This window comes from Pithys albifrons, chromosome 1, assembly GCF_047495875.1.
Source record: "Pithys albifrons albifrons isolate INPA30051 chromosome 1, PitAlb_v1, whole genome shotgun sequence".
Lineage (NCBI taxonomy): Eukaryota > Metazoa > Chordata > Aves > Passeriformes > Thamnophilidae > Pithys > Pithys albifrons.
In genome coordinates this window covers 99,356,769-99,380,109 of record NC_092458.1, presented here as the reverse complement: position 1 = coordinate 99,380,109, position 23,341 = coordinate 99,356,769, and the positions used below count along the sequence as shown (strand labels likewise).

General features: G+C 44.2%; 1 protein-coding gene across 4 annotated transcripts in view; it reads left to right on the top strand.

Annotated features, from left to right (window-relative positions):
• Positions 1-23,339, top strand: part of EVA1C (eva-1 homolog C) — a 44,205-nt gene extending 20,866 nt beyond the window's left edge. For 2 of the 4 annotated variants that reach the window (XM_071562507.1, XM_071562500.1), the window contains exons 3-8: positions 9,249-9,372; positions 12,214-12,366; positions 16,785-16,928; positions 19,892-19,963; positions 20,684-20,776; positions 21,445-23,335. In XM_071562507.1, the coding sequence (XP_071418608.1) occupies positions 9,249-9,372; positions 12,214-12,366; positions 16,785-16,928; positions 19,892-19,963; positions 20,684-20,776; positions 21,445-21,830 (972 nt within the window). In that variant the 3' untranslated portion in view covers positions 21,831-23,335. Of the gene's footprint in view, positions 1-9,248; positions 9,373-12,213; positions 12,367-16,784; positions 16,929-19,891; positions 19,964-20,683; positions 20,777-21,444 lie in introns of all 4 variants that reach the window. The other 2 variants (XM_071562481.1, XM_071562491.1) reach the window with 2 other exon arrangements.
• Positions 23,340-23,341: the final 2 nt, after the last annotated feature.

Genomic DNA, 23,341 nt, shown 5'->3' with positions numbered 1-23,341 from the left:
TGATCATGCAATAAGCAATTATGCAAACACTAATTATATATATCACTACCAAAAACAGCTGTTTCATCCAGGTCCAGTTCGGCAACCATGACGTGAGCTTGTGGAAAACATCATCCAGGCCTAATGAGACATTATCAAGGGTTACCTGATGCAGAATTTTGGTTTGCTTCCGAATTGCAGCCAGATCTTTCTCAATTCTTCCACTTTGGTCTATGTAGGAACAACAACTAGTGTTAATGACTTTACACACACCTCCCTGTGAGGCTAGTATCAAATTCAGGGCCATTCTATTTTGCAGAACTACACGAGACAAACTGTGGACCTCTTCTTTCAAAGCTGTAATAGCATCTGTGGTTTTATCTTGGAGGTTTTCGAGGACAGCTGAGATATTGACAACTGCTTTTTCTAATTCACTTACTCCCAAGGATGGAATTGCAGCTCTGACTATGCTGTGGAAAAGTGTGGGACGATCTATAAGGGGATTATTGGTTCTCTTTACCCTTCTGGGATAGATTCTTCCTCACCCTTCTTGTTCGTCAATTCGGTCAAAGATTGTTATGTTTGGTATCACAGCTCCTAAAGTGCAGACCCTGTCTTTATTGAGGGGTAAAACTTTCCAGGCTTCATTTTCACAGATCCAGTACCACCCTGAGCCCTGTTTAGGGACTATTCTCCAGGGTCGTGCTGCCATTTTTATCACCATCTTTGGGGTTAACCCCTTGGTAGCTGTGCTGGTGTCACAATAGGTAGGAAGGGTGACATTTCCTGTAACATTAATATACAGACAGGGAACAGTTTGATCGTCTTGACTAAGAATTACATTGCTCAGGGGTATTGAATAATAGGCTCTCTCAACTAGTTTCCATGTCCCCGGGACTCCGAAAGTCTCACCAAAGTTTGTCTCGTTCATTAGAATACCAATCAGGGGCCAATCACTCTCATTATCATCAATTGCTGGTGTTTGTGTACAAATCCAGCAGTCAGTTTTGTGAAGGATTTTAGACACATTTTGCACCAGGGTCACATGTAAATTTTGATTCCACACTCGCATCATAGTTACCGACTGTACAGACCACATGAACAGAAGAAGCAGTCTAAGCCGCATCATCGTCATCAGTGTCCGGTTCTGCTTTGTCAATTGTCCCAGGAATTGATGCTTTCTTCACTCTGGAGTAATGGAACTAGGGTCCTTTCCCGGCAACTTTAACTGCAGTAAAAGAGGTCAGCAGGACTTGGAAGGGTCCTTTCCACTTAGCTCGCAGCGGATCGTTGTCCCACCATTTGACGTAGACCCAGTCTCCGGGCTGGAACTGATGAGCAGGTGTGTCTAGTCCGATCGGTCTGGATAGCTCAACAAATTTCTGGAGTTTCTGTAAAGTAGAGCTTAAAGCCATTAAATACTTTTGTAAATCAACTTTCCCTTTTATGTGAATGTCCCCCGGGAGGTGCGGAGCTTGGTATGGTCTCCCATACAGTATTTCATAAGGGCTTAAGTTATCCCTCCGCCTTGGTTGAATACGAATTCTCAGGAGAGCCAGAGGCAGAGCTTGAACCCATGACATGGATGTTTCTTGACAAATTTTACTGATTTGCATTTTGAGGGTACCATTCATGCGTTCAACTTTGCCACTCGCCTGAGGCCTGTAGGGGGTATGCAAGTCCCAAACAATTCCGAGGGTACGACACACCTCCTTAACTATGGTTGCAATGAAATGTGTCCCTCTGTCTGATGACATTCCCAGAGGAACTCCAAATCTTGGAATTATGTGGTTAAGTAGAGCTTTTACCACTTCCCTTGCTGTGTTGGTGCGACAGGGGTATGCCTCAGGCCATCTACTGAATGTGTCAACTAGTACCAGTATGTACTTATACCCTTCTCTGAGTGGTAACTCAGCAAAATCTATTTGCCAGTAATCTCCAGGAAAGTCTCCAGCCTTTGTTACCCCTAGCACCACTCTCTTGGTTGTGTCAGAATTATTTTGCCTGCAAATTTCACATTTGCTAACAGTGGATTGCACGACCTCGGTCATGCCTGTCCCTATGATTACCTTTTTTAGGTGCTTTAGAAGGTTTTCACTTCCCCAGTGTGTAGCTTCATGTTCCTGCAGAGCTATTTCTCTAAGGATTGGGGCTGTAACTACAACCTGTCCTGTGGGTGTAACTGCCCATCCACTTTCTTTAATTTCTGCGTTAAGGGACTTAATTAACTGCTGGTCTTTTTCATGGTATTTTGGGGTGAATCCTGTTAAGTCAATTTCTTTTTGTGGTATTACTGGCAGGATGCCTTTTTCTGCAGCCCTTTTTGCTGCCTGATCAGCAAAATGATTTCCCAATTCAGGGGCTGTTTTCCCCTTCTGGTGAGCTCTGCAATGAATGATAGACACCTTTTCTGGTTTCCAAATGCTTTGCAGAAGTGCATTAATTTGGTCTGCGTGTTTGATTCCACTGCCCTGAGCAGTTAACAGGCCTCTCTCCTTCCAGATTGCTCCATGGGCATGAACCACGCTGAAAGCATATTTAGAATCTGTCCAGATATTTACCTTCTTTCCTTCGCTTAGTTCCAGGGCTCTCGTTAATGCAATTAGTTCTGCTTTCTGGGATGATACATCTGCTGGTAAGGCTTTTGCTTCAATCACCTCATCTTTCGTTGTGACGGCATATCCTGTCAAACGCTTACCATCCTGCATGAAGCTGCTCCCATCTGTGTACAGCTCCCAGTCTGGATCCTCAAGGGGTGTGTCCTTCAGGTCTGGTCTGCTGGCGTAGATCTCCTTTAGTGTCTGTAAGCAATCATGCTCGGGCACGCTGTCAGTTAGTGTCGAGGACAGAAACATGGCAGGATTTACATTGGATGTTGTTTTCAGGGTAACATCATCCTGTTCCAACAACACAGCTTGGTACTTGAGCATTCTGCTAGGGGACAACCAGTGACCCCCCTTTCGCTCAAGCACTGCCTGAACTGCATGGGGTACATACACGACAATGCACTGCCCCAGGGTGAGTTTCCGAGCTTCTTGGATTAGGATAACAGTCGCAGCCACAGCTCGCAAACATCCCGGCCACCCCTGGCTGACATTGTCTAGCTGTTTGGAGAAGTAAGCCACAGCCCTGCGCTGGCATCCTAGGGTCTGTGACAGTACCTCCAGGGCAACACCTTGTTGCTCGTGTGTGAACAGTTCAAAAGGTTTGGTTAAGTCTGGCAGTCCCAGTGCTGGAGCTGACATCAAGGATTGTTTCAGCTGTTTAAATGCAGCTCTAGTTTCATCAGTCCATTCCACGACTCCTCCCTGGGCTGCTTTCAGTGCTCCATATAAGGGTTTGACTAATAGTCCATAATTAGCCACCCAGAGTCTGCACCATCCTGCCATGCCCAGGAAAGCCTGCATCTCTCTGACGGTGTGGGGCTCTGGGAGACGGCAGATGGCTTCTTTCCTGTCTGCACTGAGCCGTCGATGTCCCTTGTATATTTCCAGCCCCAGGTAGATGACTAGTTCCTTTGCAATTTGTGCTTTCCCTTTTGAGACTTTATATCCATTTAAACCCAAAAAATTTAAAAGACTTATAGTGAGTCTGATGCATTCATCCCGGCTTCTCGTGCCGAGCATCAGATCATCGACATACTGTAGGAGGATTCCCTCTGGCTCCTGCTTTCTCCATTCCTCCAGCTCCTTAGCTAGTTGGTTCCCGAATAGCGTTGGGCTGTTCTTATAGCCTTGGGGTAGAACTGTCCAGGTGAGTTGGGTCTTTCTTCCTGTTTCAGGGTTCTGCCATTCAAAAGCAAAGAGCTCTTGGCTGTCTTTATGCACAGGAATACAGAAGAAGGCATCCTTGAGATCAAGCACAGTAAACCACCCTAAATCATCAGTTAATGTGGTAAGCAGGGTATATGGATTAGCCACTACAGGGTGTATGTCCTCTGTTATTCTGTTAATTGCCCTTAGATCTTGCACTAAACGATAGCTCTTGCCATCGGCCTTTTTCACAGGCAGGATAGGGGTATTATATTTGGATTCACATTCTACCAATAGCTTGAATTTGAGAAACTTTTCAATTAGGGGTGCTAATCCTTTCAAGCTCTCTAGGCTCAAAGGGTATTGTTTTTGTCTTACCGGTGTTGCTCCTGGCTTGAGAGTGATGCTTACTGGTTCTGCTTGCCTGGATCTTCCAGGGTAATCACTGGCCCACACTAAGGGGATGACAGCATCCTCTACCTCTGCTGGAATCTCCTCGTGGCTTTCCTGTATGAAAAAGGTAGCTGCTTCGATATATTTAGTATCAGGAATTATGACTTTTATTTTCCCCCCTTTGCAGAATTTAATCTCAGCCTCTAACTTCTCTAACAAATCTCTGCCTAGTAAAGGCTTGGGAGAGTTTGGCATATAAAGAAATTGATGAGTTACCCAGTGCTTGCCTAATTTAAACTTCAGAGGCTTAAAGAAAGGCCTGGTTTCACTTACCCCGGTAGCACCAACTACAGTTATAGAATCATGACTCAGTTTCCCTTCCAAGGTGTTTAACACAGAATAAGCTGCACCTGTATCAACCAAGAATTCAACTTCTTCTTCCCCCAGCTTAGCTATAACCAGAGGTTCTGCTGGGGTAGTAACCTCCGGTCTGCTTCATGCATTCTGACTCACAGTCAGCTGGGGGACTGGAGGGGGAAGAGGAGGGTTTTCATCCTTTCTCAGGTTTGGGCAATCCTTTCTCCAGTGCCCCTTCTTTTTACAGTAGGAACACCTATCATATTGGTAATGATGCTTACAACACCCCTTATTCTGGGTATTGTGTTTACGACGCTCCTGGCAGTTACAGTGTCCATGACCATCATCTTCCTCCTCCAGTTCCAACACCTTTGTTTTGCCCTTTTGTTCTCTATTCCGGTATACCACCCAAGCTATATCCAGCAACTCACTAATATCCTTTTTGTCCCCTGCCTTCTGCAGTTTCCTCCTTATGTCATCTGCAGACTGGCCTATGAACAAATTAACCAAATGCTTTTTCCCTGTGTCTGATTCTGTATCTATGTCTGTGTATTTTCTTATGACATCTTTCAGCTTATTCAGGAAATCAGTAGGAGATTCATTTTTGTCCTGTTTTACCTCATACATCTTAGCCCAATTCACTGCTTTTGGGATAGCATGTCTGAACCCATAAACCACATACTCCTGGTATCGTGTCAGTGCTTCCCTCTGTGCCGGCACATTAGGATCCCATTTTGGATCCATTGGGGGAAATATCTGCAGAACTTCCCCCGAAATCTGCCCAGCTGCCCTCAGCAGCTGAATTCCAGCTTTTGCTGCTCTCTTAACCATTTCTTTCTCTGTGCTGTCCAATAGGGTGTCCATCAGCACTTCCAGGTCAAACCAATCAGGATCTTGAGTCTTTATTGCCCTTTCTACATAGTTAGCAACTTTATCGGGATTGTCTCTATATGACCCCACTGAAGCCTTCCACTGCTGCAGCTCTACCAGTGAAAAAGGAGTCTTTATATACATAGGACCTTGGTTTCCCATAGCCTGCCTTAAAGGAGCTTCTAGCACAAGCTTTTCCTTCCCTTTTCTTGTTCTCCTAGCTATGGGATCAGGATCTGATAAGGCAGTCAGCAATCTCTTCCCTGCTTTCCTAGTGGGCGCCGCAGAAGCTTTCACTTTTGGCTTTACCACAGGAGCTTCCTCCTCCTCTGAGCTATCCGATTCATCACCTGAAGGCTCCACGTCTGATTCCTTATTCCTGGGCAACAAAAGTGGGGGGAGGCTTCCCCTCCTCTGTTCCTTTGCTCCCTGTTGCTGTGAGCTCGAAGCAGGAAATTCCCCCGCTGCCCCCCCGCCTCTGCTCCGCGGCTCTGTATGCCAAGGCGGAGCAGTGGGGACAACCCCGCCTCCACCGTACCCCCCTGGGTACAGATATAATCCATACGGGTAAGGAACGGGAGGTGTTAAGGGGAAGGAGGCATGCCTGGCCCTGCCTTCGAAGGCAGGATCGAAAGCTCCCAGGTTGTATGGAGAAGGTCTCTCCATTTTGGGTACCACCTCAACCCCTCCTGCGGCTCCTGCTCGCACTGAAATCTATAAGATCTGCTGGTCCTATGCACCGTGAGCTTTTGGAGGATGCATATCGCTGAATACAGTCAAATTGTAAGCTCCCTCTACTTTGTGACACGGAAGAAAATTGATTTCCAGTGGGGCCCTGAACCTGACCAGAAAGTACCTGGGGAGACCTGAGGATGACCGCTGGGATTCTGGAGTCGGGGAGACAAAGGATCTGAAGCCAGCTATACCCCAACTGAGAAAGAGATTCTGGCAGCTTATGAAGGAGTTCGAGCTGCCTCAGAAGTGATTGGCACTGAGGCACAACTCCTCCTTGCACCCTGATTACCAGTGCTGGGCTGGATGTTCAAAGGAAAAGCTCCTTCTCCCCATCACACCACTGATGCCACATGGAGTAAGTGGATCAGTCTGATCATGCAGCGAACCCGGATAGGGAATCCTAATCATCCTGGGATTTTGGAAATCATCACTAACTGGCCAGAAGTTGAGAGTTTTGGACTATCCTCTGAAAAAGAAGAGGAGCAGGTGACACGAGCTGAGGAGGCCCCACCATATAACCAGTTACCAGAAGAGGAAAAGCGATATGCTCTCTTCACGGATGGCTCCTGCCGCATTGTAGGGACAAGCCGGAAATGGAAAGCAGCTATATGGAGTCCTACACTGAGTTGCAGAAGTGACTGAAGGACAAGGTGGATCAAGTCAGGTTGCAGAGCTGAAACCTGTCCAGCTGGCTTTAGATATCACTGAACGATAGAAGTGGACAAGACTGTACCTCTACTCTGACTTGTGGATGGTGGCCAATGCTCTGTGGGGATGGCTGGAGCGATGGAGAAAGGCGGTCTGGCAGTGCAAAGGGAGACCCATCTGGGCGGCTGAGATGTGGCAGGACATCGCTGCCTGGGTAGAAAAGCTGAGTGTGAAGGTCCGTCACGTAGATGCTCATGTACCCAAGAGTCGGGCTAATGAGGAGCATCATAACAACGAGCAGGTGGATCGAGCTGCCAGTATTAAAGTCTCTCAGGTAAAACTGGATTGGCAGCATAAGGGAGAATTGTTTCTAGCTCGTTGGGGCCATGATGCCTCTGGTCATCAGGGCAGAGATGCGACATACAGATGGCCTCATGAACGAGGGATGGATCTAACTATGGACAGTGTCTCACAGGTTAGCCATGACTGTGAGGCATGTGCTGGTACCAAGCAGGCCAAGTGGGTGAAGCCTCTATGGTATGGTGGATGGTGGTCGAAATACAGGTATGGGGAAGCCTGGCAAATTGACTACATCACACTTCCCCAAACATGCCAAGGCAAGCGCTATATGCTGGCCATGGTAGAGGCAACCACGGGACGGCTAGAGACATAACCCTGTGCCTCACGCCACTGCCTGGAATACCATCCTGGGCCTTGAAAAACAAATCCTGTGGAGACATGGCACCCCAGAGAGAATAGAGTCTGACAATAGCACCCACTTCAAGAATGGCCTTATAGACACCTGGGCCAGAGAGCACGGCATTGAGTGGGTGTATCATATCCCCTACCATGCACCAGCTGCCGGGAAAGTTGAGCAGTGTAATGGACTGCTGAAAACCACCTTGAAGGCATTGGATGGGGGAACTTTCAAACACTGGGTGCTGCATTTGGCAAAGGCCACCTGGTTGGTCAACACCCGAGGCTCCATCAATCGAGCTGGCCCTGCCCAATCAGAACTCTTGAATACTGTAGATGGAGATAAAAGTCCCTGTGGTCCATAAGAGAGGTATGTTAGGGAATACTCTTTGGGTTAGTCCCCCCTCAAACAAAGGCACACCCATCCGAGGGATTGTTTTTGCTCAAGGACCTGGTTGCACTTGGTGGGTAATGCAAAAAGATGGGGAAACGCATTGTGTACAACAAGGGGACCTAATTTTGAGTGAGAAGAACTTGTAATGTTTCACTGTATATATGTGTATCTATATATATATGTATATAGTTAAAAAGAGAATGTGTAGTTAATTTGGGAATGACTAGATGGTGTACAATAAGGGATGGATAATATCCTAGTTCAGCAGATGGGACCAGTTTATCACTGTGTGGGAGTGACCAAAGCTCTGTATTCTACCCCCTCTATTCATTTCCCAAGAACAATGGATCATTTGCAGCAGCTGCCCAGGGCACACCTGACCCCTCAGGTTATGAGCTGGGTGTGAAAGACATCTGTGAGATAAGAGCTGTGATAACTCCCCTCCAGGGAGTCATTAGCAACTTCACACCCAGCCTGAGGGGGCGTGTCTGCTAATGGGCCATCAACGATTCCAAAATACCCCATGACTCACAGAGTTAGATCACCCATTGTGTGACTCCCTGCCCTGGGGGAGGGACTGGGTGCTCCCACCTGGACCTGAGGGTACATATCTTGGGGTAAGAAGACCTCAGGGGTCACTTGTCAGATCCAGAGGAGGACCAAAACCTCAACAGGAGGAGATCACCACTTTCAACTAGCCTGCAACCACCACTCTCCACCAGACTGCAACTGTCAGCTGCACCAACAGGTTTCCCACTTTGGACTTTTACTTTGGACTTGAGGGAACCACACAGGGTTCAGCACAGAGGCTAACAAACTCCTTTGTGCTTGTGCCCCAGGGGCTGGGTTATACTTCTGGGGTTTTGTGGCTTAAAACCAATTTTTCTCTTTGTACCATTGCATGTATTGTAATATTGTTATTAAATTGTAACTCTGACTTGTAATCTCTTTTGCGTTGTGTTCATTTCTCTTGCTGGTTTACCTTGAAATCTGCACAATCTGGACATTGCACTCCCATAAATGTGCTTAGGAGTGTGTGCCTCGGGCACATCAGGAAAAAAAGTGGGCGGTCAGTGTGTTTCCTCTTGCTCAGGGCTCTGCACCACCAAGGCTATGGTGGCACTCCGGAAAATTTGGCTGACACCCCTGGGTTAGAGTGTAGACAAAAAGTGACAAACAGTGAATTGGTAACATCCTACTTTTCCATAAGCATTGCTGTGATGAATGTGTTCCTGTAAACTTGGCCATGACTCAAGTTTGGTAGAGATATGGATTAGAACAAATGATACAGATGTTTCTTGCATGTTTATAGCCAAAAATTTGTGATTTCTCTCCTGTATAGAACAAAGTCCAACTAGGTGTTCTCATTGCTGTATAGTTTCATGCCTTGTTTTCAAGCCTATCCTTTTTGCCCATTGTTCTAGAAAGTACTGGATGAATGCCAAAACCTGAGATCCTGCCAACTTCTTGTCAATAGTCGGGTTTTTGGGCCTGATCTGTGTCCAGGGACCACTAAGTTCCTCCTTGTCTCCTTTAAATGCAAACCTAGTAAGTAAACAATATCAGGCAAATGTGTTTTTCTGTGTGTTTTGTTGCTTGTTTTGGTTAGGATGCCACTGCACGAGGCTTTGCATAAATCTATGTGAAGCTCTGGGGCTCTTGGATTGATAGTGAATTATTCTTTTCTACTTTACCTTAGCTCTCCACTGTGTTTGCATTTTCAGGGTGCCTGCTGCCTATTTCATGACCACTGTAGTTTGAAAGGGCCAGCTGTCAGACATCAGATTAGAAAGGAAAAATGTTTTGGAAGTTATTTTTAGAGAGATGGCAATGTCATACTAGAGAGGCAGAGCTGAACAGCAAAACCAGATGCTTGGGCTAAGGATGTAGAAGATATCACAGTAAGGAATATGCAAAAATACTTGAGGAGCTGGGCCCAAAGCTTTCAAAGATTAAAAAATATCTCCCACTTACGGAATAATGGCCAGAGGATACACATTCTGACTTTGTTACAGGGTTTATTGTAGAATCACCTGTGATCTGTGCAGGTATTTGATGTTGATGTGTCAAGGGACAAATCTTGTCTCAAAGAGAATCCACTTTGCAAACATGAGAAAGTAGAACAATTAAGGGGTTTCATTTATTGGAGTTTTTTAATTGTTGTTCTTGTTGCCACTGTATATGAGAACAAGACCCAGGAGCCTGGGGGCTCAGGTTTTTTGGCAGCTAATCCGCAGTGTGGCTGAAATGGGTCTCAAAGAAAACAGCTGAATGATGATTTGGAGGTAAGATTCACCACCCAACTCAGAAACACCATCCCACAGCCACAGGAACAGTGCTAAAAGGATTTTCTTTAACCAGAGCAGTACGACAGATGCCACTGGTGGAATAGAAGTAGGTGGTAGGCAAACTGAAGGGCCAATACATGCAGGGTGTGGAAGTCAGAGCAGAGAGATGAGAGGCAGATACTACATCTGGCAAAACACTGATAGAAGAACTCCCATGGGGATACACTGGGCTAATTATTAGGAAAAGAAAGTGCCTGAAAATTAAAATTTTCATCTGTTTTAACGTATCAATAGCTTAATTTTTTACACATTCCAATTAGTGCATTATTACTAGCAGATGGATTTGAATATCGTAGCTGTGTCTGTGTCATTAGAAATGGTTTTTTACTAATCAAAAATGAATTTGGAAACTGTTTGTAACTTTCAGAATCTGCTTAATATTTTTCCCCATTGGAAATGAGCTTAAGTACATAGTATTTTCTGTGGTCTGAATTTTACTAAAGCTCATCAAAAGTGTATTTAAGAGGAAGTGCTGCCTTTAGGATTGAGAAATAATCCAATTCCAGTGGAAATTATACGATTTCTCATGACAGGAATTTTATATTTGTAGGTAAGATACCAATATTGTTAGGCTTGGCAGTGGAAAACATCTTTACTCAGGAAATCACTTGAGTACAACTTGTGTATTTTGCACTGTCCTTGCCTTCAAGTGAGTACTTAAGCAACTGTCTAAATACCTCAGTTTTTCATCTGTTTAGAATTATTGGTGCTCTATCTCTGCAGAGATCTCTGTTGAAATTTTACCCTGTCTGTTACCACCCGGGGGTTTGTCTCTGTTGTCTGTATTTCCATAGCCACTCCAGCACACTGACAGCCACAGAGCATATCTTTAGCCTGTCAGCCCTTGGACAGAGGCTCTAGTTTTTGGCATGATCTCTATGGGTGTAGGGGTGGCAGGGCAGCAGGTCAAGTATTTTTTAAAATCACTCTTTTTTAGACTTAAACTTGTGGCTGTTGATGAGCTGAAATGGAAGAAACTGGACTGTAACCAAGAACATTAATCCATTATTTTATCTGTTCTATTCTGGAGGAAACAATGATTTTTTAAAATTAATAGATAAGTTTTTCTCTCTCCAGTTGCAACACCTGTACTCCACTCATGATAAGGGTTCCATTTTCTCTTGCTCAGCTCAGGAACCTCCTTTTCCTATTTTCATATTTTGGAGAACAGAAAAATTGGAGGAGGAAAAAACTCTTCTCCCTGGCCTTATCTACTGTGAAAAGGTTTGCCATCACAGCTAGACCAGCAGGTAAAATGCCACAGGGAGAGTGGCTGCTTAGACCAGCAAGAGACTCCTTGGCCAGATGCAGATTTTAGCTTGTTCTCCAGGAAGGATGAGCCATTCTGGCTTCCCCACCTCTGTGCTGAGAGTGCTGCCCCTGTGCCTGTGCCAGTGCCAGCTGAGTAAGGGAGAGGAGGGAGTATTTTTCTCAGGCTCTGAATTCACATTGCTTTGTCAGCAAAACTTTGCAATGAGCCTCTGCTGGATAGTGATGCCCAGAGGAACACCCTGACCTCGGTGAAGCACTGCAAATACAGCTGGGAACAGTGTCTGGCTCGGAATGGGACCATTTCCCATGCCTTTATCTTCCCATTCTCTGTCCCTCACCTAGTGCTGTCATTGAGTCGTGCCAGCCGTGCCCATGACTGATGAGTGCTCAGGGCAGCTGAGGTGGGCAAAGAGCAAGTGTCCTGGGGAGACACAGAATGAAAGGATGAGGCTTGTCCTACAGAGCAGGGGTAGAAAGCAAGCCAGGGAATTAGGCAGGAAGCAGGGAGGCTGTTCTGCTGGAAGAGGAGATTGTCAAAAGTTAATTATTTTGTTCAAAAAGGAGCCAGAGGCTCTGGATAATCACATGGGAGCAATTCAGTTGGAGGAAGTGCTCTGCTATTGACTCGGTCTCTCTTGTACTGGTGCCACATGTCACTCACAACAGCACTTGCAGAAAAGCTGGTTTCTGTCACGCTGCTATTTACTATTATCAGCCCAGCTGAATAAATTACCTCATGTTACCTTATTGCTGTTTGCTTCTATTTTAGCTGAATACAAAACCAAATCAGCATGTGAGAACCAGGAACTGAAACTCCACTGCCAGGAATCCAAGTTCCTTGTCATCTACTCGGCCACCTATGGCAGATGGGCCCACAAGGAGAGTGTCTGCTCGGCAGAGATGGAGCACATCCCCTCCTTTGGTAGGTTTGTATACTGCTCATAGACCTTCTCCAAGCAGGTGCACAGAGAAGAGGGAAAACAGATGGGGAGAAAGCTTCAGGTACAAGAGCAATGGTGTTTTGAAAGGGTCAGTGATTGAAATATAAGAGAGATTATTGCTCAAACTCAAATGAATTGCCCAGTATGAGGGAGGAACATAAAGAAATGCAGCAAAGTAATAACCTTTCATATTGTTAATCAGTCCTTAGTATGATTAACATCAAAAACTAGTTCTGTTACTTGTCCTGAACTTACATGAAATGTACTAAATATCAGCTCTTTGTCTCTCTTCTCCCTCCAGCTTCTGACAACAATCCGGTGACCCTGACACTGTGTTTTACTGCTTTCTTCTCTGATCCCTGCTTCTGCCAGATCTTCCTTGCCTTAGCTGTAGACTGTAAGGAGAGGATCCATAGGGCAGGGTCCTTTTCTTAAAAGCTGTTGTATGACCAGAGTCCAAGACTGTAGTGGTACACCAAGAAATTAAATGTGCATGGGACTTCTCTCTGGCACCAAGTCCAGCAGGCAAGAATGTCCTATGCACATGGTACCAAGCTGACTAAAATGTTGTGTCTGACACTGAAGGCATGAAGGTAAATTTTCATGCCATGGAGAAAGCCAGCATGAGGTGTGTGTGCTGTTCAAACCCCTTAATACCACACAGGAAAGTGCTTGTATGACTGGTGCCAGCCCTGTGCAAAGGCTGAAAATTGCTTCTAAGAAACCTACTAAAGTGTAATCTATGAGAAGCATCTCTGAACATCAAAAAGACATCAATAATTAATCTTAAAAGTCATTTGTCTGCAAGCCAGTGATTCTATTTAGTTACATAGATATTATTAACCATGCATTGGCTGAAAATTGTAATCTATTTAGACAAGGACATGTGCAAAGGAGAAGACAAAAATCAGGTTTGGGGTTTTGTACAAAATACTGACTGAGTTCTGAACTCAGAGCTGCTTGTAAATCAAACCAGGGAATGGGCTAATCTCCTGCAGGCTTCTAGGGCCTCAGAGGAGGCACTGCAGGGAGAGGGAGAAAGGGTGCAGCTGTTCAGAAAGCCTTGGTGCTGGATTCACTTCCAGGGAATGGCCTGTGCTGACACTAAATAGGATTTTTGGTGTGTCATCCTGCCTTGTTTACTGACAATACCCAAGTATTGTCAAGATATCAGCAAAACATTTCTCAAATGGTGCTGATGATACTCTGTGTTTCTGCTGGAATCAGCAGCTCAAATGTCTCTTTTCTGATGCACAGGCGAAAACCTATGTGCCATGCTCTTGCATAAATTATCATATTATTATTGTAACTTTCTTTAGGCGTCTGTAGCCTTAGCTTGCTCTGAACTCCACAGTTTACCCATGTCAGTTCTTATCCCCAGAGCTGATACTTGGGCTCCATAAAGCACATGCCATCCTGATTGGAGGTGTGAAATCTTTACTTTCAGTTGATTTTAAAAGCCACCTCGTTATTCTTCTCGGTGTGGGCACACCCCAGGACACATAAATCAACATAAGGAGCTGTTGGGGATGAAAGCAAGGAGCAGCTGGGCTCCAGTGTCAGGGTAGCAAATTGTGGAGGAGTATTTTTTTGTATACCCTGGTCCTTCACCAGCCTGTTATGTATTATGTCATGTGGATCTACATTTGAGACGGATCCCCTGCCCTCTGAGTCCTGCCCTGTGGATTGTGATGTGGGAGAACAAGGCAGCTGGAAATCTTTGGAGAGGGTGGGACAGGATGGTATTGCCAGAGTTTGGCACAAGATGCTTCATCATCTACCTCCAGGTCTTGTGTGGCAGGGGTGAACCAGAAGGGAGGGAAAGCTACTCCTATCTAAATTGAGAGAAGTGTTAAGAAACCAGTAGACAAACTGCTTCTCATTAAAGCCTGCATGATTTATGGTGTATCATTTGCATACCAAACTTTCCCCAACAAAGCTAATTAGAGAGCTGAAAGAGCCTTTCCTCTAGAAACAAGGCTTTCTACTCCAATTGTTAAATAGCTGTCAGATTGGATGGTTTATTACTCCACTGAGAACCTCATCCTGACACCTGTGTCCCCATGTCATCCCCATGTCCACCTATAGGGGTGTCTGGTACAATAACAGGCTCAGCAGCTTTGGGAGACAGATGTGAGGAATGGAGTGTCTTCTCAGCCACATATCGCTACCACTGAATGCTACCAGCCCTTTTAGTGTGCTGGGAATGTGCCTTTCAAGAGGTAGTTTATTGTAATAAGATGGTACCAGTTCAACAAGCTCTACAGACACATGTAGCTCAAGCGATACTTGGGATAGCCAGAAAGAAGCCATACTACTTCATCTCCTGATTGGTGCTTTCTTTGGGTCCTTTACTCAATGCAGCACTGAATGAGTGCTCTCCTCATTCAGTCACTGGAATAATAAGGTGTTTGACCAGAAGGAAAATAAGTTACTCAGGTTATTCCCATCATAGCTTCCAGGAGAACTAGTGGAAAGGCAGCAAGGATGCACATAAACCAGACAGGAAAAAAAGAACATTTTTTGACTGAATCACTAAACCCCAAAATATTTTTACAATGCAGGAAGTTGTTAAATAGGGTTTTTATGTTATAGGGCATTTCAGGTAATGCCTGTGGTGCCTTGCAGAAGCAAACCAGCCATGGTTTGCATTTACTCACCTGTGTCACCAGGTAAGCCCTTGGAGGTTCTCCAAAAACTGACCTGCCAAGAGCCTACAGGCATATGACTACTGGCTCGTCAGGTAGAGGAGCCAAATCCAACATGGATGGAGATGATAAGAAGCTATTAACTCCCACAGAAACAAGAGCAAACATCTACAAAGGCAAAATGAAACATGTATTTGCCATATTGCTGAATTTGTAGAAAACCGTTGGCATAGCAGCCTCCTGTTTTTATAAGACACCAAGAGTAGGGCAGGAAATTCTGTAGGAAACATAATTCAGTTTGCTGTTGTGCTCCCAATTTATTCATTTATGAACCATATGATAAATCCTTCTGATACTCTCCTGTTGCTTTTGCAATTGCCAAAATAAGCTACTGTCCACCTAAAATGTCCACACAAATATATCCTTACTCATCTGAAATCAGCAGGGAGGGGAGCTAAAACTGCTCAGTATATCAGAACTGCACAGTTCTTTAGGTCAACCTGCCTTGCCAGCAACCTCTTGGGACAGACAGGCATTGGGATTTTAGGTCTCAGAGAAGCCAAAGGAAGAACTGCTCTGCCAAAAATCCATGTCCAAAGTAACCCTCAAGGCCGTGGCCAGTGTCTCTTGATGGCTCTGCTCAGGTATATGACTTATTTAGCGATGGTGTCAGGGCATTAACTCTAAAAATCACAAATTTGTCAATCTTCTTTTTCAAGAACTCAGTCTAAAACCTCCACTTCTTTTCAGATTTGTGGAACCTTTGGAGTGTCTTTGCAAACACTGTTTGTCCTTCCTCTAAAGAGGCACAAATGAGCTTCAGCATTTGGAAGGTTTGTCATCCTTTACTAGAGAAAGAGGGACTGTTTTAACTCCCAGATAATTTTGTTTTCAGACCTCCAGAGTGTCCTTGCCTCGGAAGCCTGGAGTGAGACATACTTGTCATGCACAGAAAGCCACAAAATGCTGACTGGAAGGAGCAGCATCAGAAAAGTTACTTGCTCCAGACTTGTAATTTCTGCATCCTTTCTGTTTAGAAACCAAACTAAGAGGTGTTTATGCTTTGTGGTTTGGATTTTAGCATGTGTCGATACTGGGAATTTAATCACATTTAGAGACATTTTTTTAAAGCAGAGTGTGACTCACACACTTACCCACTCAAATGATTTCAGTTTCAGTGCAAAATCCATTTTTGGAAGTCACATGTTTCCCTGGCTAAATATTGAGTTCATTCTGACCTCTTCATAATAAATCAAAACCACTTTTAATACTCTGAACTTCCCTGTAGCCTGAGCTGCTGTGACACAAAAATTGATCTTGCCTGACTTGAACTGAAATTAGGCATCCAGTCAACTCATCCTAGTAACCCAAAAAGACTTGCAAACAGCATTTCATCTCCTTTGATTTGCACACTTGTCTTGAGATGGAAGAGATGGACAGCTGTTTGGATGTGCTCATTTCTTCAAGATATCATGAAGGGAACATGGAGATCTTATACTGGGCACCCCTTTGGAGCTTGACATGACTCTTACTGCACCTGGAAGTTAACATGGGGGAGTTACCATGCTTGAAGTTCACATTTTCATTGCAGCTGACTTCCTTGCATTGACAAATCTTAATATTTAACTTTGAAATCCTGCTTAGACAAACTTATGTCTGAGATCAGATTTGTATCTCTAGTTGTGCATTCAGCAGCTCTCATTTCAGGTAACACCAGTGTTTTGTATTTATTGTATGTATTTTTATTTCAGACTGTTTGTCTTACACAGCAGTGGAAGTTTTATCAAAAAGGTGTTCTGGGAAGCAGAGATGCAAAATCATTGTCAGTAGCCAGGATTTTGGAAGCCCATGCCTACCTGGAGTGACAAAATCCCTCAATGTCAGCTACGCATGTGGTAAGAGCAAAGGCACCATCATTTTCAAACCCTCGTTCTGCTTGCAAAGCAAAACTATGACAAACACACACACAGATCTGGACACTAAGCCTTCCTAAATCTCCCCTCTTACAATAGGAAGTTTGTGACACAAGAACCATCAAAATATGTGAACAATCCCATGGAAAGAGCTGCATCTGATGAAAGCTTGGGCATTAAGGATTTTCTTCCTATATAAAATGCAATTGGCAATAAAATATAAAGCATGTATTTCAGTATTTTTAAGAAATACTATCAAAATTAGAGTCTGCTCTACAGAGTCTGCAACAGAGCTGGGAAAAATAACTTGGCTTTGCCTGGCATCTGGACAGGTAAAGTAGAGCAGTCCAGCATAATTGAAGCACTGTGTACAAGCCCAGTCTTGAAACCTGATTAATGTGAGCACACCTACACTTTCTCCCTTGCACAGTGTGTCCTTTCTCATGGAAACAGAACTAAAGGTTTATGAAAATGAAAGGCTTGAGGTTATATATCACTTGAAGGACTACAGCATATTTCAGCTCATTCCTTAGACAAGAGGGAACAGTTTTCCATATTGTTTGCTATAGACTAATATATTTTCATAAGGGGAGAGAAAAATTCCCTAAAATCCTTCAATGGGAGAAGCTCCATGAGGACATACCAGAGTCATTTGGCTGTATGTTTAGTAAGTAGTGGTCAAAGGGCACAGGTTTTTGGGAACAGCAGTGCAGGATGACCATGTACCTCAAGATCAGAGGAAAATGATCCTTGCTGGCATGGGAGAGTCTCAGTCTGCCTGTGAGTTGGTTGAGAGAGGCAGTGCAGTAATTCAGCTTCTTATTGTTGGAGAGAATTAAAGGAATTCTCTTTAATTAGCTGGAGGGTAATTACAACAAGTCATTCCTTCTTGAATGGCTGTGCTCCAGAAAAGCAGAGTAAGTTTGTTCACTCTGGAGTTATGCATTCTGTTACTTAGGGAAGTGTTTTTGCAAAACACATGGGTAATAAATAGTGTTCTAGTGTGTTGCTGGCATATTTGGGAGAGCTTTTCTTCTGCCAAATCCTACTGAGCTGTGCAATCTGAACCATTAGCCAATCATTTGCAGATCTGATTATTTCACAGATCATCTAATGAACATGGGATGAGTTTGGGCATATTCCAAAATGACATTTTACATTCTTTCTCCTCACTAGAAGATGCCTGCTAACCTGACACTTCCCAAGATAATGCCAATAGACTTTCCCCTGAAGTTACAGGAGCATAGCAGAGCAGACCATAGGCTGTACCACGCTTGAAAGTATTTCCACCATGAAATGAAAAAAAAAATCATAACTCCCCACCTCAGTGGTCAGCAGCTGTTTAGGCCTAGTGTGTCTGGCTGCAGTTTTATTTTTGCAGTTAATTTCTGACAGCAAAAGCATCACAGGAGCCAGAAGGTGCTGGTTTCTCACAGTCTCAGTGCCCTTAATGACCTGCTCAGCACCATCTACTGTCTGCACGATATGGCATTCCTGGCTCTTGCTGAGACTGGGTTTCAGAGTCATGGAATGCGCTCACCAGGGCTCCTGATGCACTGTGGTGTATCCACACTCCCTGGATGCCAGAGTCTGCCTGTGGGCTGCCTTTGGTGTCTGACTCCCACTTCACCTAACAAAGTGGTGCTGGCGCAAGCTGTAATACAGCTGTCATTATCTTGATAAAAATTCCTAGTTCTAGACACAGCTATTCCATTCAGTGATCTGGAGCAGCCTATATTCAAGTTAAAGTCCTCGTAATGAAAATGAGCAGTGCAAGCAGCCAGGAGCCTTTTGTGTTCATATTGTTTTGAATGAAACGTTCCCCTACAACAAATGTTTGAATAGGATAGGGGGAAAGGAGCAAGCAAAGTCCTGAGAAGTTTCCCCTGGGATGGGAGCAGAAGGAACATCAGTAGAGGTGAAAGAGTCCCAGGCCATGTGATGGGAGCTTCAGGTTTTGCATCGGCACTGGAATGGTGCATCCTCCCAAGTATGTTGTTCACAACACAGGTACATTGTTCAGAACATCTAGAGTGCAGGCTGAAAACAATCCATCCTGCTCCCTGTCTGCCCCATGCACCAAGGAAAGCATTCTGCTGCTCAAAACCAGCAAAGAATTACAATGAGGGATGAGCCAAAACAGAAATGAGCTCATTCTCCCCTATATCTGTTGGCCTTCCACTGCAAACAGGAGCTGAGTCTCAAAAATATTCCTTCACCAGGAAAGGAAACAGCTCTGACTTTGAGCCCTCACAGAAAGAAAAGTTCTCCTTAGAAAAAAAGTTTCCAAATGAAAACCATGCGGTTGCAAATCTCAGCCTCCTCTGTGCCATTTAACTCTCTCAACACTATTTATTGGCAAATGTTTCTATGTGGGATAGAGGTGAGCTTTACACATGAAATTTCTTCCTTTCCCCTGCTTCCCTTCACATCAGTCTGAAAATCTGCCTTCACATAGTACAGAAACAGATGCCAAGATCTGGGTGTGTGAAGGGCCCATTCACCCATCACAGAATATATGAACCCTTAATGTCTGCACAATGCACCTGCCTTTAGCTCTTTTAATTACTTTAAAAAGGCTGTGAACACTTATCAGGGGAATAAATTAATGAAATGAGAAATATGCAGCCCACTGGATGGGAATAGATGAGCTCCCCACCTTTTGTCCCAGAGGCTTTGCAGAGGACGTCATGCAAGGCTTTAAACATTTATCTGAGAATTACAGTGAATTATCCTCATCCAAACCCTGTATCTAGATGTAACTTAGCATCTGAGTATAGCGCAGTTTATCCTGGATTTATAGGCCAATTTTGTCTCGTATCCATGGCTTGGCACAGCCACTGAGGGGTTGAAAACAAGGGGGCAAGTGCCTCGGTTTTACACAGTAATTAACTGGGAAGAGGGTTCCTAAAACTAACAGTATGCAATTTCTTTTGTCTTTGCAGTTCCTAAATTTATCCTCACGGCTGTCAACACCTTGGTCCCTGATAACAAGTCTTCACCCAAACAGAATGATGGTATGTACCATCACAGAAACAGGGTTTGCTGCTTCCCTTTGTCTTTGATTGAAACAGGCCATTTTCCCACTGCAGACTTAGTCTGAGGGATGAGGTAGTGGAAACCCTGCTGAAGCAGCTGCCTTAGAGAGCAGAAGGACAGGCTGGGAGTGGGATGTGAGCACAGCCCTGCAGTCACAGCAATGCTGTGAGATGAGTGACCTGCCCAGCCTGCCCAAAACCAGCATTAGTTAGAAAAGTGAGACTGCAGTTGTTTCACAGGGTGAAGAATCTTTCAAGTTATGCTAATACCTGATCCTCTTGAAGGCCACAAAGTTAGGGAGGTGGCTCATGCGTGCACTGTCCTTGGTAACAGGAGTGCAATGGCAGTGCTTGGGCTGGGAAGTCCACTGGAAGGCTGTGAAGCTTTAGGAACTAAAATTATTTCAGAAACCCCAATGGGAATAGGCCCAAGGGGTTTAACTTGGTAATAGATTCTTTTAAATGAATTTACCGTTTTCTAGATGTTCAGTATTTGTTAATATTTTCAGTATTTGTTAATTATACTTTAATTCTTTATTTATCTAGTTATCAACCATTGTTTGGTCTAATGTTCTGCAAGGCTCCTTCAGCACAGCCTGAGCCTGCCTGTGTTCTGTGTAGACTTGTTGGCTGAAAAGTTATTGGGCAAATATCTGTGTAGTAGCTTCACTGAATTTATTTTACCTCCTCATGTCACAGGGGTTGACCTTGATCCAAAGGAATCAAGACTTCCAAAGAAAGATGGAACTATTGTTACCTCTAGCTACTTGGCCACATTTGCATACATCAGAGGTAGGAAAATGAGGCTGAGATTGTTTGGCGCATTAGATGATGACATTTTGGGAAAAGGGAGGATCACCTCCGAAGGTCACAACTAGTAATCCCATGTTTATGGTAATGATATTATTACAATGTAATCAATCTTGTGGATGGGGAAATGGCAGCATGACTGGTATTTATGGAATACTCCCCATCTTGAAGGATCCAAACTCTAATTTTAGAGACTGCAGTCAAGATACGTTTTAATGAACAATGGGGACTGTCAGTTGTTCAGTAGTTTTAAAAACTGGCCCTGACCTGTGGGCAGCACTGAAGACATCCATGTTTGGGAATGCTGAATTGTACACATACAGAGATCATCAAGGAGCAGTGATGGTAAGGCCCTTTTTGGCAGGATGTCTGGAAAAAACAAAAAGGCCATGCAGAATTCTGGTAGCTGGTTGAGAACACCAGGAAGCTGCTCATAAAGAGATGGGATTGTGTTGTTATTTCATAATGGTATTAACAGGCTAGCATTTTTGCCCAGCAAAAGAAGAGGCAGACATGGCAGTGAGTGCTTCCCTTCACCCCTGATTCCCCACCATTAATGGCTACAGAATGCTGCAGAAATGGCAGCTGGGGTTTGTACCTGGGCCTTGGCAGGGTTGTAAAGTGTTTAAGCCCTGGCTTTCTGCCTGCAGATCACCCTGAAAGAGCTGCTCTGCTGTTTGTGTCCAGCATTTGTGTGGGGTTAATCCTCACACTGTGTGCCTTGGTGATTCGTGTGTCATGCGCAACTGACATCCAGAAACTGCACAGGAAGGACGAGCAGTTGGTACCAGAGAGTGCTCGAGTATACGAGAACAGTGAACGGGAGGAGGAGGAGGATTCCTCCCTTTTGGACACTCAGTATGAGATAGATGGACTTTACAGACCTTCTTACTCAGGTTGTAATTTGACAGAGGCAGCAGAACTGGCAGAAAGGATTGAGCGCAGGGAGCAGATCATACAAGAAATTTGGATGAACAGCGGTTTGGATATGATACCTCCTAGAAATATGAACACATTGTATATTAATGAACAATAAATGGCTTATTTTAGATGATGCCATAGCCCTTTTTTTGAAAAAAAAGAAAAAAAAGAAATGTACCTTCTGTGGAGGAACATTTGTATAATTATTTGTAAAATAAGAAGAAATACATGTAATAAAAGGAGAGTTTCATACCCTTGGCTATCTATAAATCCTTCTGTGACAACACTTTCATATTTTATTTCATGTTACAGATTATTTTTCACTGTAATTTGGGATCAACTGCCACATGCTGGTTAAGGAATATTAAAAAAGGTGGGAAAAAAATCACATGGAGAAATACTTTTTGTGTTAGGAGATGGCACTTGTAACCAGTTAGGTTATTGCAGCTCCTAAGTTACATCAAAACCTGCACTACTGATGAGAAATACTAGTATTATTACGGACATATGCAGGACAAAGCAAAACTAAACACAAGTTCCTGAAGATTTTCTGCTGTTTCCTTAACTTGGCTTTTCCCTAATAAATCCCATTCCTCTGGCAACAGTGATCCTGATTACAGAGGGGTTAAGTTCTGCTTCCTGTCTTTAAAATGTCTCCAGTATTTTAGCTGCAGCCCACAGGGAATTTACTGAACAAAAGGAGGAAAAATGTCACTTCCTACTGGGAGTACTTCATGGGTTCATTGTACTTCCCTGCTCAGATGCTGCGCATCCAGGTAGTGCAAAGCAGTATGAAACACTTGGCAAGAAAAAGAGTGACATGATTTGTCATTTCCTACTGATACAAAGTAAAATTAAGCCTGGGAAAACTTTAAAGGAGGAAGGGGACTTACTTAGATGACTAAGGCACAATCCTGTGCTCAGCTGTAAAAATGTCAGCAGCAATTAGCATCCTATCAGAGGAAGGAAGAGAGACTGAGGAGAGGGACAGAGGGCTGACGTCACTCAGAGCACAAGGAAACTGCAAGAGAGGCAGGCACAGCCCACAATTCTGGCTGCACTTCTCCTGGGACTGCTCTCCCCTTCCCCACAGAAAGTCATAATAGCCTGTGGTATGAAAAGGTTTTGGTCTGGAGAACCCCATGCCTTGGTCCTGAGGACTGAAGAAGGTGGGTCTGCCTTTGGCTCGCCCTGTGGGGAGGTGTTGGACAGCCCTGGGCAGGAGCTGGCTCCTTCCTCCTGACTCATGGGGCAGGTGCTACCCTTTTTCCAGTCAGATAGACAGAGACTGATCTATATCCCAACAATTACCCTTGTACTAGTGAAAAAAAAAATTATCCTCTTTCTTTTTACTGACCCAGCTGGATTGATAGAGCAGGCTGGGCTTCACGACAGGAGGCACACAGTAAACGATTCCTGTATACAGATTTCTGTCAACCAACAATGAAAACTAAACCAAAAGAATGAAAATGAAGCATTCTACAAGGATTTTTGTGTTATTTGTGTGTAAACCAAAAATACCTCCTTTAAACAACTGTTAAGAGGTTAAATCAATTTAAAAATAATAGTTTGGAATTAGCTATGTTGAAATTTGAACAAGCACACAAAAATCATTAACTCTCCCTG